At 37.9% G+C, this 14,730-nt stretch overlaps 1 protein-coding gene across 1 annotated transcript; it reads left to right on the top strand.

Annotated features, from left to right (window-relative positions):
* Positions 1-3,305: 3,305 nt before the first annotated feature.
* fgf10b (fibroblast growth factor 10b) lies at positions 3,306-14,696 on the top strand. The gene is made up of 3 exons (XM_043238651.1): positions 3,306-3,927; positions 13,293-13,396; positions 13,981-14,696. Exons 1-3 carry the CDS (start codon positions 3,603-3,605, stop codon positions 14,170-14,172), a joined length of 621 nt encoding a protein of 206 aa, XP_043094586.1. The 5' UTR covers positions 3,306-3,602; the 3' UTR covers positions 14,173-14,696.
* Positions 14,697-14,730: the final 34 nt, after the last annotated feature.

Below are 14,730 nucleotides of genomic sequence, written 5' to 3'. Positions count from 1 at the left end.
TTAGAACATCAAGTTAAGTGATTCGCTTAAACTACTGGATTCAGTCTTTGCATATTGATGCATAGGAAACCAATCCAAATATTTAGAAATATTTAATACTGAAAATGAGTATGAACTTCATAAAGTCAGTCAGTCGTGTTAATTCGGCAGCACTGCTGACTTGCACAAAACCAGTCCGTCGTATTCTCCAGCAAGATTCGAGATGTTCGAAGGAGCATCCTAACTCATATTTTAAATGTACTTTATTCCTGTGATGCGAAGCTGAATTGTGTCAGTTTCAAATGACTCTTCAGAAATCGTTCTAATATGCTGATATGCCTAAACTTTTTAAATAAAGATTTTGACGTGGCTTCGTATCTTTTGGACACCTTTTTTAAGACTGGACTTGCAGAAAAACTGATGTATTTGGAGCTTAATCCACTACTAAATGTAGCCTGCCACTCGCAAATAGTTTGTTCTTCGCTGGCAACGCTTTTTCAGGTCACCGTAAAATTGGAAGAGGTGACTCTGCAATCCAAACCGTGCCGATTCAGGCTCCATTACAGAGGTCGGGTTAAATTAGGCCAGATTTGGCCGGTTTTTCTATCCCTTATAACTTGAAACCCACTTGGCAGTGCAGCGCTGTCAGCTAGATCACAGAATGACCACATTTATTAGCAGCGTCAATCCATGTTAGCCTCCTAGATTTTGTGCGTTTCGTGACAAAGCGCATTGCTTTACCTTAATTTTAGTGCAGTTATATAATCACACGTTGCCGTAATGTGCATCCAGCGAAGGAGGGCCACATACGTAGTGTGATTCTTAAATGGCAGCGAGGCGACTTCCCTTTCCTGTGTACCACTAAATAATTCAGACATCCAGTCAGAGCAGATTCAATGGTCCTGATTAAACTAAAAGCAGATCACTTCATAATATTACTTAACTGGAACAACTTGTCTAGCTTTACACCTCGGACCGAATGGCGGCACGCACCGCGATATCATGAGCGCACAGCACCTTGCGGCGCGAACAAGCTCAAATAAATGTTAAATAAAACAGCTTACGGGATACAGCTTGGGTTATGGTGAGTTTATATTATATCCGTTAGTTTACATATGATGTAAGGTCAGGTCACCTGATCAATGAATTCATGACAAGCATGTCCAGAAGCCGGAAAACAAGAAACCATCGCTGCAAGTGGACACCCCGACACCTTCAATGGACACTTGCCTCATCAAATATTTACTTTTAGTGACTGGCAAAACTGCTCACAGCCAGAATGGACAAAAAACAAATAGCATTCAAAGAGACAGAGATTTCCGAGCTAGCTTCTAATCCACTAAATGTCAATATAAAGCATCACTAATCACAAATTCTTTACTGAACAAATCTATGCATTAACTTGACCGTGTTTTTTGAGGGATGCACCATGGCCAAATTGTTAATAATCGGAGACCATTGCTTTTATCGGCCGATAATCGTTATCGGCCGATAAAAGCAATGCTCTCTGATTATCGGCTGTTTAAAAACAGATTATACATATCTAATCTCTAATTATATGTACCAAATGAAAGAGCTTATTTTCAGAAATATTTAATTAAAATAAAATGGTATGTACATGTAGGCTATGTAACAAATTATGCATTTATTGTTTAGTTTCGTTAAACGAAAAAGACCGTACCTGTGCTTTTATTCAATTTTGTTTGCAAGCATGCTGTTATTTGATGTAAGTCTCTCATTGGAAGTCAGGTAACTGTACTGTTTCTAACTGGATTTGAGGAGCATTACAGAGAGATAGATCTATTGAGATAAAACTAACCGTTAAAACCCAGATCACAGAGAAAGACAGACCTCTAGCTTGTGCACAAGTCCTCTAAATCTTTCTTATATTACATGTGGACCGAAAAAAGAGACGGGAAAGGCCACATTTCAATTGCATTGACTATTGCATGTTTTTCAAATAAAATCCACCACCGTGAGATCACATGAGGGGTGGTTGTTGGCTACCGCAGCATTTGATTTTATTTGAGTTTTATCCAAGGGTTACGAAAAATAAAGCCTCACAGAAAGCAAAGCATGTTGCGCACCAGCAGCATGTTAAAATGCAGGAATGTGTGACTAGACTGGATAAGGTTGACGGCACTATGATTGAAATATTGCGTATTTCAGGAAAAAATAAACAGATTAGTGGCGTGATCGTAAGAGGGGCAATAAGCCAGTCTCACTTGCAGTGAAGAATCCCAAAAAGGCTTTTAAGGGGAAACAAAGCAGGATATGCAGATAAGATAGTGATGTTTGAGAATGCAGATAAACCAAACCACACAAGCCACTGGTCACTGGAAACACATTTCGATTCATCAGCACACCATTAAACTTTTCGGGATCAATGACGTTTGTGGAAGTCAACCGAGTTTTGAGGGTTGGAACGGAGGTGCGTTTAGTTCTTGTGCTAGTTCATTCAAAAACTGAAAATAATTTGACTTTCTCCAATGTGTCTCCTTTTGTGTGAGTACTTTTATGCTGTTTTTATATCTTTTCAATGGAGCAGCGTGGTAATTCTTCAAAACATCTCCTATTGTGTTCAGAAGTGGTTTGAAGCAGTTACTACTGTGAAATCGTACGAAATTGACATTTTCTGTTAAGTTTACAGACATTTCTTATAATCCTAAAACACCACGCGACGCAATGCGTGATAAAAGGCATCAATTTCTTCATATTAACATTACACATTGTGCCTAGTTTTAATGATTTTTAGAATCTTTCTCTGATTTGAATTTATTGTTTTGGCGCGAGTTTAGAATTCGACTACAAGATCATTCGCTTTTGGCGCATTTCTTCACTGAAATGTTACTTAAACGGCCGTGGCTCTAGTAAAATAATCAACTCATAAACACACAGAATAGCAGTGACATGTAACGCGTGACAGACAAAACCAATGCCTTGTCTTTTCAAGCAGTGTTGATTTAGACCTCAGGGTGTTATTATAAGGTGAAAGGGACGTGATCCGAGAACAAAAAGAAAAGACATAACGCGATGATCCTGAAACTTTATCGGACTAAAAGCTTCTTATCATCAGGTGGGACCAATCAAGAGTGGCCTCTGGTTAGGTTTGTTCATCTTCTCAAGCGTCTGTGCTCTTTTCCTAGTCCACTATCAAAGAGCTCCAGATAACAGCCATTCACAAAAGCCCTATCAGGCAAACCCCGCACCTACAGACCCCGAACGGAGGGAATTCGGTGGGGGGGGGTGGACACGTAGAGGAGGAGCAAACTCCGCATGCGAGTGTGAGAGTAGAGGAAGGGACCGAATGACAGACGAGGAGTAGGGAGGGGTGAGGACAGCAGCATTTCTGTGAACCTCCCGGAGGTAGGAGATCACATCAGAAGACAGGATGCCACGAACAGGGTCGTTTTGACGCACGTTCCCAGGAAACGCAAGAGGAATAAGTGCTGCCATGATAATCACTCCCAAATGGGATTAATCAAGCGCTTTATCTCAGCATCAGAAGCTTCACAGACTCGCTCCTCAGCCTAATTCCACAACTTCATGCTTTCTTCACCGGTCTCGAGTGGAGTTCTCTGGAGCGAGAGGCATCCATGCACATTCACTGAGCAGCATGTTCCATGAGGAGTACCATGAGGAGATGGACAGTGAGTAAGAGTGTGTCTGCATGCTGGTCGGTGCGTGTCGTCTATCTTCTCGCCGTCTCCGTGATCTTCGCGTCCAGCGTCACCTGCCGCAGCGCATGTCCCGTGCATCGGGCGCTCAGGGTCGCCAACTCCTCATCCGCCTCCGCCTCCGCCTCCACCTCCGGGCGGCATGTGCGCAGCTACGTTCACCTCCAGGGAGACGTGCGCCAGAGGAAACTCTTCTCCTTCCAGAAGTTCTTCCTTAGGATCGGGAAAGACGGGAGAGTCAACGGCACCAAGAGCAAAGACGATCCCTTCAGTGAGTCGGCTAATAAGTAATATAGCTACGCTGCGTTTATTCGCAATCGTTTCAGTCTCGGTCAAACGATTGCGCGTGATTGGACGCATTATCACGCGTATCATTGCCTTATCTGTTAAGAAAATGCATTCATTGGGGAAGGCGCATTAAAAGTTTTATCAATCCCGATTAAAGTTTGAATGTAGCTCACTAATCAATAATATTGGTAACGGTACAGCTATGAGCTGAATCGTTTAGATTTAAAAAGAAAAAAATTCAGATGTAAATAATAATAAGCAGAAAATTGTGAAAAATGAAAGACTATTAATTTGGTTTAAATTCTAAGTAATGTATGTTTATAAATTTTAGGCTTTGCCATTGATGCATGTATTCATACATTGATTATATTTATGAAAATATTATGAGTTAATTAGATGAGGAGATGTATAGATTCAGTATATGTTTATTTTTATGTATTTTTTTAAATATTGATTATAGTGTCATGAAATTAAATATAATTATGAAATGAATTAATTCCTATTTAAATTAACGGTTTAATTAAATTAATTTAAATCTAAATTAGACTACATTTGTTAATTAATTTGAATTTAAATCCAGAAAATAATCTAGAAATATTATTACATTTATAGGTACACATTTACATTTTTACTATTGATGGAACGACATTTTTAACTCATAGATCATTTTTAAAATAGATAATTTTTTAATTTAAATGTGCATATAAATTAAATGTTTTATGGCATATCTATTATATCGACATTCTATTGTATTCACATCATTTCTATACCCTGCAATATTATATAAAAAACATTTACAAATGACAAATTATTGCATTATTATCATATCTATGAAAACACCTGATGTGAAACTAATTTCAGGCTGGTTTGTCTTAATGAACCACACAGGAATAATATTACTAATATTTATACCCCATAAATGAAATTAGCCACTGGAATAAAACAAACTAAATTAATGGGCCGTTAAGGAATGGTTCTGTTGGCTGCAATATCTTTTTAAATGCATAATTGTGTCCTGACACCCAGAAACCTGAGAGCAATTAACCCACATATTGCCGTAAATGTTTCCCCTGACACAGCAAAGGAGGAAACACATCCTTTTTAATGCGATCAAAGGTTAAGCCTTTGTTTGCAATGGCTGTATATATCTAACAGAGTCATGGATCTCTTATTAGATTGTCTCCGGTTTGTTTTCAAGTATTATGGGCCCATCAGGAAGATGCACAATGTGTTTTCTGTGTTTTACGCAGAACAAGTTAATTAGCCATTACTCATATGGAGCCCATGTGCAGATAAGGGTCTTCCTGTTTCCTCTGTGTGTGTGTGTTTGTGTTTGTCTGGTGTCTCGCACCGACATCCCTTCCTTTTTAACGCCACGGGGCATCTTGATTTAGACGTGTGTGGTTGTTTGTGTCTGGTGCTTTTTAAATCCAACTTTCTTTTTAATATCTCAGTTGTGTCTCCTACACAGCAGTGAGATATCCACTGTTTCTCACATAGTCCCCCTGACAAAACGTATGTCTCCTCTTGGGTTTCAGAAGAGATCTCAACAAGGTCTCAAACTGTGCTTAAATACAGTATGACAAGATAACTCAAAACGGGGGTCTTTTCAAAAGACTTTTGTGCTTAATGGATTGATTAGGGTACCTTAAAGATATGTATTATTATTATTATTAAGTGTGCATATTAGTACCTCAAGTGTGCATATTAGTACTTAAAGTGTACATATCAGTACTTAAAGTGTACATATTAGTACCTCAAGTGTGCATATTAGTATCTAAAGCTTGCATATAAGTACCTAAAATGTCAATATTGGTACCTTAAGTGTACATACTAATATTTTAAGCGCACATATTAGTACCTAAAGTGAATATATTAGTACCACAAGTGTGCATATTAGTAACTAAAGTGTGCATTTCAGTGCCTAAAATGTCCACATGAGTACCTATAATATACATATTACTGCTTAAAGTGTACATATGTACCTCAGATGTGCTAAAGTGTAAGTTAGTATATAAAATGTGCATATTAGTACCATAAGTGTGTATGTTAGTTCTTAAGGTGTGCATGCTAGTGCCTAAAGTGTACATGTTAGTGCCTAAAATATCCATATGAGTACCTATAATATATATATTAGTAGTTCAGTTGCTTAAAATGTACATATATGTACCTCAGATGTGTGTTAGGGTACCTAAAGTGTGCGTTGGTATCTAAAATGTGTATATTAGTACCTGAATTGTGTATATTAGTACTTAAAGTGTACATGTTAGTGGCTAAAATGTCCATATTAATACCTATAATATACAAATTAGTACCTCAAGTGTACATAATATTACTTCAATTGTGCATGTTAGTACCTAAAAGGTACAAAAGGCCACCTTTTGAAAAGGTGCTGTCTCACAGACAACTTGTGAATCTATTTTCAGTGTATTCAAACTATTCACTCACTAGGTTTTATAATTACATTTCTTCTTCTAGGAAGAAAATCTTTAACGAAATTTTGAGCTATAAAAGAGCAACCTCCGAGCAATAAAATTTTATCTCAGTAACATTTTAGAAAGCGCACTCTTATATTCTAATATATCTTAGTTGAGAATGGAAATGTACCGGGGCGGCTGAGTCGTCCTTGTCAGAGGGCAATTTGTGTTTGTGTAGCATCAGACATCCCTGTGACATCTGGCTGTGTAAACGTAATCAAGCCCTCAGAGGTGATCAGGCGCTGAGAGGAAATGTCTGTCGGATCTGCGTGTGTGCGTGTATAGTTTTCTCCTGATAGTCTCATCTGTGATAAAACAACAGACACACAACACTCGACCAGACTACGCAAACTCCCCACAAGTCAAACATCATCAGCAATCATCATGAGGTGATCAGACTTTTTCCGCCTGCTGGTTGATAAAAGAGACTTGAGGGATCATTTGACTTACGCCGGTAAACAACCACCCCAGAACACCATAGCAATCACTCAGAACATCCAAGCAAACACACATCGGTGCTTAGCATACTTAGCATCGCGTCAGAGTGTTTTGTATCGGTAAGCTCTAGCTTTATGTGCTTTTATTAGTAACAGCGTTAGAGTTTTAAACTAAACATACATGGATCACTCTATAGCTCTTTTCCATTTGAACCCCGTCTTTCTGAATTTCACAACTCATTTATTCACAAGCGAGTAGCTAATTTAAGCGGTGTACAGCCCAGCTGGTTGCTCTTATATCTATAGGAGTGAGCTTACAGTGTGTGTGTCAGAAACGGCAGCAGTAATACACATGTTCTCACTTAACTGCTCTCAACTTTTAACCAGCCCTAAGTGCCTCCTGAGAGACTCAAACATCACATTCGGTTAAAGTTAAAGAACAAGCTAAACAAATGTGTCAGTGATCAACATGTGATCCCAGAGGAGCATGTTACCGCTCCACCATATCCACTTTATCTCAGATGTTTATCCTGAAAGAAGTAAAAATAGGCACAAATGAGACAGTTGTTGACACGCGGTACAAGTACAGAGCTGTAAAATGAACGTGGAGCAGCTAAAATTGATGACGAACGAATGAGTTCATACTGAGGTCTTTGAGTTTTGATTGCAAGGTCGGTGTCTTGAGCAAATGATCGCAAAAAATGTTGAGTCATTGTTGAGATGTCTACTGCAACAGGATTTCTTGGAGGTTTGGGGTCTTTTTTTAAGTTTTTTATGCGCACCGTATACAGTAGTATTGTGAAATATTATTACATTGGAAAATAACTGCTGTCTATTGCAATAGATTTAAAAATACAAAAAATAAAATAAAATCCTGTGATTTAAAGCTGAATTTTCAGCATCATTGCTCCAGTCTCATGCAACACACCAAAAATATTGATATAAATTAATATAAATGTCTTTACTGTCGGTTTGAATCATTTTAATGCATCCTTGCGTTCTAAGCTCTAAGCTTTAAATATTAATGAACCTATCAAATCAAACTGCAAAAAATGCAACACTTTCAAGCAATGCATTTTAACCAATATGCAATTAAATGGTTGATTTTTCTCCTGTAAGATTATACATGTTGACATGTCTTAAAGATGTTTGCGTATAGTGCATCACATCCTGTGCGTGATTTCCACCATCACAGATACATCCCAGTTAAACAGAGCAGCTACTGTTAGTCTGCAGGCAGAGTTTCATGAATGGCGTGATGTGAATATCACCAGCGACACATCAAAGGTGAGCGTCTTTCGCGTTCAGCAATGGGCTCCGACAAAAGAGTAATCCTCGACGGGTGAAATTACACTAGTCTTTATAGCGCGGATCCAGTGTTGGTGGAAATGGATACTGCAGTAGTGATGCTGTCCTTAGGCAAGACATGATTTGGGAAACACTGGTCTTTGTGCTGCTGAATGATGTCACACGTTTCAAAAGGCACGGCTGGCTGGGAAAAACACAAACAATGGGCCTGTGGGGGGGCGTGACATCATTCTGAAGACCATGATGCACGGCTTCAGCAGCTCATGTCGCAAATGCATCAATGGATATGTTTTTCGGATACTTTATTAAGCCAGTGTGCGTGAAATTGATCCAAGGTGACAGTAAAGACATATTTAAATGCAATGTTCCATTTCTAATGAAAGTTCGCAAAAAGATTAAGCAGCGCTGTTTTCAGCAGTTGTAATAATAAGAAATGTTTCTTAAGCAACAAATCGGCATATGAAGTGAAGTAACGGTGCTTAAAATTCAGCCTTGCATCACAGGAATAAATTGCGTTGTAAGATATATTCAAACATTAAACAGTCATTTGAAATTGTAAAATATTTTCACAATATTGCCAATTTTAGTGTATTTTTATCAATTAGATGAAACCTCGGTGAGAATGAGAGAAGTCTTTCATTAAAATAACATTAAAAACTGACCCCACACTTTTAATCAGCAGTCTGCGTCGAAATAAAATGCTATTTAAATGTAATTTTATACAATCTTTTATCGAAATACATCACTTTGCCACCAAAATGACCAATAACTCTTACTTTTCAAAACTTCAGTTTATTATTTTTGTTGCTATTTATTAACTTAATCACTCACATTTGAGTAAAAGGAGTAAAATGTTTCTTGCTGATTTTTATTTAGCTGTAACACTAAATCCAATTTTATTTGATTTTAAATTGGTTGAATGTAAATGTCTCGCAGCAGATTTTATCATTATTTGTTTTACACTAAAACACTGAGGCGTTGAAAACTAAATCTTTGCTGGTGTTCTGCATTAAGTACGGCAGATTGAGTTGTATGTAAAAGTTTTGAGGAGTTGAATCAGACTAATGATTATAGCGCAGTGGGGGTGTTTAACGCAGCGTCTGGTCTGTCCTTGAGAGAGACTCCAACAGATTTATGAGCTTTTATGGGGATTCCAGTGTAAAGCTGTCCCACGTGTATCCTGATGCTGTTTGATAAAGCGGGAGTCTGCTGTCTGTCTGCCTGCACTGCTGTTTGATGCTAATAACGGTTCATGCTAACTAAAACACGTGCTGAAAAGACGTTAATTAAACAGTGATATGTGCTTAATATCCGTGCACTGCATTAAATTATGTCACTTTGGTAAAAAATAAATTGACTAACATGATACCAGCATAGCACTTTTTAAATGTATTAAATTTTTTGCTGTTTTTGTTTTTCAAAATATGCTAAGGTCGGTTATATGTTTTGTGTACGTTGGCAATACCATATTTTTAAATTTTTTTCATTTTATATATACTGTGGTAACACAATGTTTTTCTTGATGTCTTTGATAAATGGCGTATTTTTCCAACATGCAAATTTTTTCACATGTAGTTAATACCATGTTTTTTGTTGTTGTTTTTCCCCATTATATATTAGCCAAATAATTTTCCCCCAACATCATATTTTCCCCACAGTGGTAATAACATGTTTTTTTCCCCAACGTATACACATTTTTACACTGGTAATACCACGTATTACCCATAATATGCTTTGTTTTTACAATAAAACGGTAATACCGTGTTTTTATTGTTTCTGAACATATACTAAGGTATTTTATAACCTAACATGTACAGTGATAACAGTGTTTTTTCCTGACATATACTAACTTAAATCATATTTTCAACAGTGGTAACACCATGTTTTTTCTTTTTCTTTTTGGGAAATTGGTTTCTTATTTTTACTCATTTGTGTATACTCTGATTCCCTTTATACGAAAGCAAAGATTAAATATCAGCTGTGACAGAACGGTTTATTTGTTGCGTCTGAACTACAGTCCACTATCATGTCTTCAAACATCCTCTTTGTAGTTGTCGCAGGAAGCAGTCAAGACGCTTCAGGCATGAGCCGGACGTTCAGGAGACCACCAGTGCGGCGCGAGATCGCTGCCATGTGGGCCGCAGATGGCTTCACAGCTCCACCAACGCAATAAAAAGAACGCAAACGACTCAATATCACTGACAGCTAGGCGTGGTGCAATGACTTGAGCAATGCTGCCTCAAAAACTACAACTGTTTATTTAGCATTTTTAGGCACCAGACACAATGCCAGCAAACGCACAAAAACAGTGGATTTTGGCAGGGCGCTGTGGAAAAAGCACGTCTGCGCGAACAACTCCGAGCCAACGACGCAGCGTTTAGTAACGTGCAGCGGAGCATGACATGCTCGGGGAAAACAAGGCAGCATGTAAAGAAAAACCGGCAAATAGGCCCAGTTTAAACTTGACCTCCCGGTGCGCTGCTCGACATCTGCTGAGCTTTTTTCTCCGTTTCGGTCGCTCTCGCAGGTGTTTGGCTTGTATGCGTTAAATAGAGGTGGGATTACAAACACATTTACTGTAATGGCTTGGCTTGGTCTCCGAGCTTTCTTTTGTGGTTAGTTAAGTGTGGCCTCGCTGACATGGAACTTCAAAGCAAGGCCCAGCGTAGATATTAGCGTCATTTTACAATAACGGTAACATCATCTAAACTACAGAATATGCAAGAACTGTTATATTTAAGCACGATCAACCGAATCTATTGGGTGCACCCTCCCTGTTAAGGGAGAAATATACATTATAAAAAGAAATGGTAAGACTATTAGAGTGTGTTTTATAAGGAAATATTTTTTTTTGCCATTTCACTGCACAACAGTTTCTGAGTGAAAGTTATTTTAAATGTTTTGGGATTTTTGTTATTTTAGTGTTAAGTTAAGCTGAATGAAAGTGAGTTATGTTGCCTTGGAAATTAATATAATAATACATTTTATTAAAAATTTACTCTATTTTAGGTAACTTTTTTACTATTTTCTTCTGCTCCCAATTATCTATAAACAAGTAGCTTTCTAAAATAATTTTAAAATTCGTAACATCTTTCTTAATTTAAATAATTTGTAATAAATTGAGCATCTTGACCTGGGATGTACCTGGTTCTGGTTAATGTGTATTGTATGTGTGTGGTACAGACATATGGCAGGCGGACTTGCGTGTATGTCAGCCTTGTATTTGTGCTTCACACCAACATGTTGGCGGTTTGGTTCTGAATGGGTGTGTGTGTGTGTGTGTGTGTGTGTGTGTGTGTGTGTGTGTGTGTGTGAGTGTGTGTGGGAGCTTCATTGAGTTTTTTGCAGTGGGCTCCAGTCTGCTGTCGTCTTTCTCGTCTTTGATCACTGATCATTGAAGCTTCTCTAATCCGTCTCACTGTCATCCTGTCTGTGTTATTTCTTCCTTTCATGCTTTCATCCCAGTGCTGAGAGGACACAGAGCACTCAGATAGTTTTACCGTCTCACTTGATACCTGCAATCCGAGACCCCAGTGGAGACACTTCACACACGCACACACACACGTACGCGGATAGATGAGTGCACACACTACCTGCGCTTACATTCGCTCGCTCGCATTCACACATAATGTCGCTGTTACGGTAAAGATATTTTTTATGTGATGGCCAAAAAACGATTTGGTTGCCGAATCAGACAACGCACAGATGTAACTGCTTTTTGAAAACTTTTTGAAAAGGTATGTTTAGGGAAAAGTGATAATAAATTAGTCCTCTTTAATGTGTGTATTTCTAATTTACCAACCATTAACAGATATCATTAAGTGGTGACATTATATATTTTCAGTGTAATGAAAGGTATTGATCTGGATATTTTGAATTAGTTGTTAGATCTTCTCTATTCCTTTTAATTAGTTTTAGTCAATTTTTAATGCCTGTATAGGTTTTATTTTAATTTTATTAAAAAAATTGGATTGTGACCTATGAATATATATATATATATATATATATATATATATATATATATATATATATATATATATATATATATATATATATATATTTAACTTTATATATATATATATATATATATATATATATATATATATATATATATATATATATATATATATATATAAACTTAAAAACATTTCAGACTTCCCACAGCAGCTAATTATTTGCATTCATTATCAGCCTGATCAAGATAAAGATAATCTGATACAAATAATTAAAAAAAATATTGACTGATAGTGATAGAAATATTGAATGATAGCGATGTCCTCACTGATACACAGTACTGCATATAAAAATATGCACATTTAACCTAACCAGTTAGCACACAGACTCTATCAAAAAGAGAGTATCTGTTCAGAGAAAGCCTCGTCGTAGGGGGGCAGCAGAACAGTGTTGAGTGGTGACTTTAGCTGTCATGATAGAAGCATCTTTCGACACTTGTGCCTTGATCAAAGGTTAGGGTTAACACCCGCAGCCGCTGGGGTTATCAGACTCCGATAGCCAGGCGTCACATGCTCCCATGTGAGAAAGAGAGTGTGTGTTCGCTGTTTTAGGAGCTGAATTAAAATGCGCAGGTGAGCAAAGGTCAAGCAAAACTGTCATTTCACCTCTGACCTCTGCCCGCAAACACACACATGCGCACACTGTTTGTTTTGTTCCCAAGAAATGTTATTCCTTGTTGGGGTTTAAAAGCGGCCGTCCGATGCGAAACTCAGTGAAATAATTGTTTGCAGTGTGTGTAGACAACCGCCCTTAGTGAGCCGTAATCAGTCCGTTGTTTCTCCGCTCATTAGCATTTAAAGGGAGGTGCAACAAAATGGGTTGTTTTATACACTACCATTGAGAAATGTGTGTTTGACCCTAAAGCATCGAAACAACTTGTGGGAAATGGGCGTCCCAATGATCCATTTAAAGTCCAACTGAATTGCTTGATTGTAAGGTTTTCTAAATCAAAGCGAAAATTAAAATTGCTTAAATAAAACCTAAATTGTAATTTTAAAAAACAACTAACAAAAATGGCAAAAGCACAAAATTCCATGACATTAAAAAATGATGCCGGCTTTGCTCTGTTTCAATTGAGTTTCCATTAATATTTAATGTGTTGTGTTTTTCAGGTATTCTGGAGATCACGTCAGTGGATGTTGGGATCGTTGCCATCAGAGGAATCGGCAGTAACCTTTACCTGGCTATTAGTAAGAGAGGAGAACTGTATGGAGCGGTGAGTATCCTGCAACAAACCTAAAAATCATACAAATATAAAAACTTAAACCCATAAAGGCAGATATGACTGTGCAATTTAATGCAGAGGTTTTAAACAGGGATTATAGGGATCTCTTGGTGGCCTCAAAGAATTAATGAATTAATAAGGTGAAAAAAGAAATTAAAAATAGACTAAAATAAAGGAAAGGTTCACTTGCTGCTGTGAGTCTGCTGTTTATAAAGATACTTTTTTTTTTACATTTTTGTTATTTTTAAGTATATTATAGGGGTCCTACAATGAAATCACCAAAAAAAACATATTTTTAGCTATACCTGCTGAAAAAAGCTAATGCGTGTAATTTATGCATCACTGTTTATCACAGAAACAAAGCTCCGCCCATGTCGTCGGTTGATCTGGGAACACATACGAATAGCTTACTTATTTCAACACCCAACATGGTTTCTGTCTGGTCCAAGATTATATCTAGCAGGTCTAGATGAATAACCAGATGCACGGCCTGTGTATTAGCATCTGGTTAAAGCTGACAGACCGCTGCCGTGTTATCACAGAAACGCAATAACTCGAAGTTTCGTGTGTTTCAGAGAAACTACGGCATAAACTGCCGTCTGAAGGAGCGCATCGAGGAGAACGGGTACAACACATACGCTTCTGCCGAGTGGAGGAACAAGAAGCGTCAGATGTTTGTGGGCCTGAGCGCTCACGGAAGACCCCTGCGTGGGAGAAAGACCCGCAGGAAGAACACAGCTACACACTTCTTACCCATACTGGTGTGACTTTCGTTCATAATGCCGACGGGGCCGGAGAGAGATCGGTGATGAAGACTGTCCACACGTGACTCTGTAGAGGCTGTGCTCCTTCACGGCGCTAGACGAAATAATATCCTCATGCCAGCTGACATTAAATTGTAAACATGCTCGAAAAGAGCAAAAAATGCGGGCTTTCGTTTCCATTGTGCATCATTCCAGTAATCTAAAATTATGGATTATGTGTGAAAGACCTTTCTTCAAACTCTCTTTGATAGGATCATGTGCTTAAGAATGTCTGCTTTCATTTCTTTCTGACGGACGTGAACATCCTGTGGGAGCAGCTCTTGTGGGAGGCTGCATGCGTCGCACAGAGAAAGAGATAGTGGGGATGTATATGAGAAATTTGTATCTTCAGAAAACTGTTTTGGACTGCTTTGAAATAAATAAATTATTTATTTGTATTGTATTTAAGTAAAATACTCTAAAAAAACATATTAAAAGCATATAAAATGGATAACCTCTAATCCTGTGAAATAAAATCTATTTTGTTATCCTCCTGCAGAGCAGCTTGTGATGTGTTTCATG

This window comes from Puntigrus tetrazona, chromosome 5 (genome assembly GCF_018831695.1).
Source record: "Puntigrus tetrazona isolate hp1 chromosome 5, ASM1883169v1, whole genome shotgun sequence".
NCBI classification, from domain to species: Eukaryota; Metazoa; Chordata; class Actinopteri; order Cypriniformes; family Cyprinidae; genus Puntigrus; species Puntigrus tetrazona.
The sequence above is the reverse complement of the archived record's forward strand: the minus strand, read 5'-3'. Positions and strand labels throughout refer to the sequence as shown.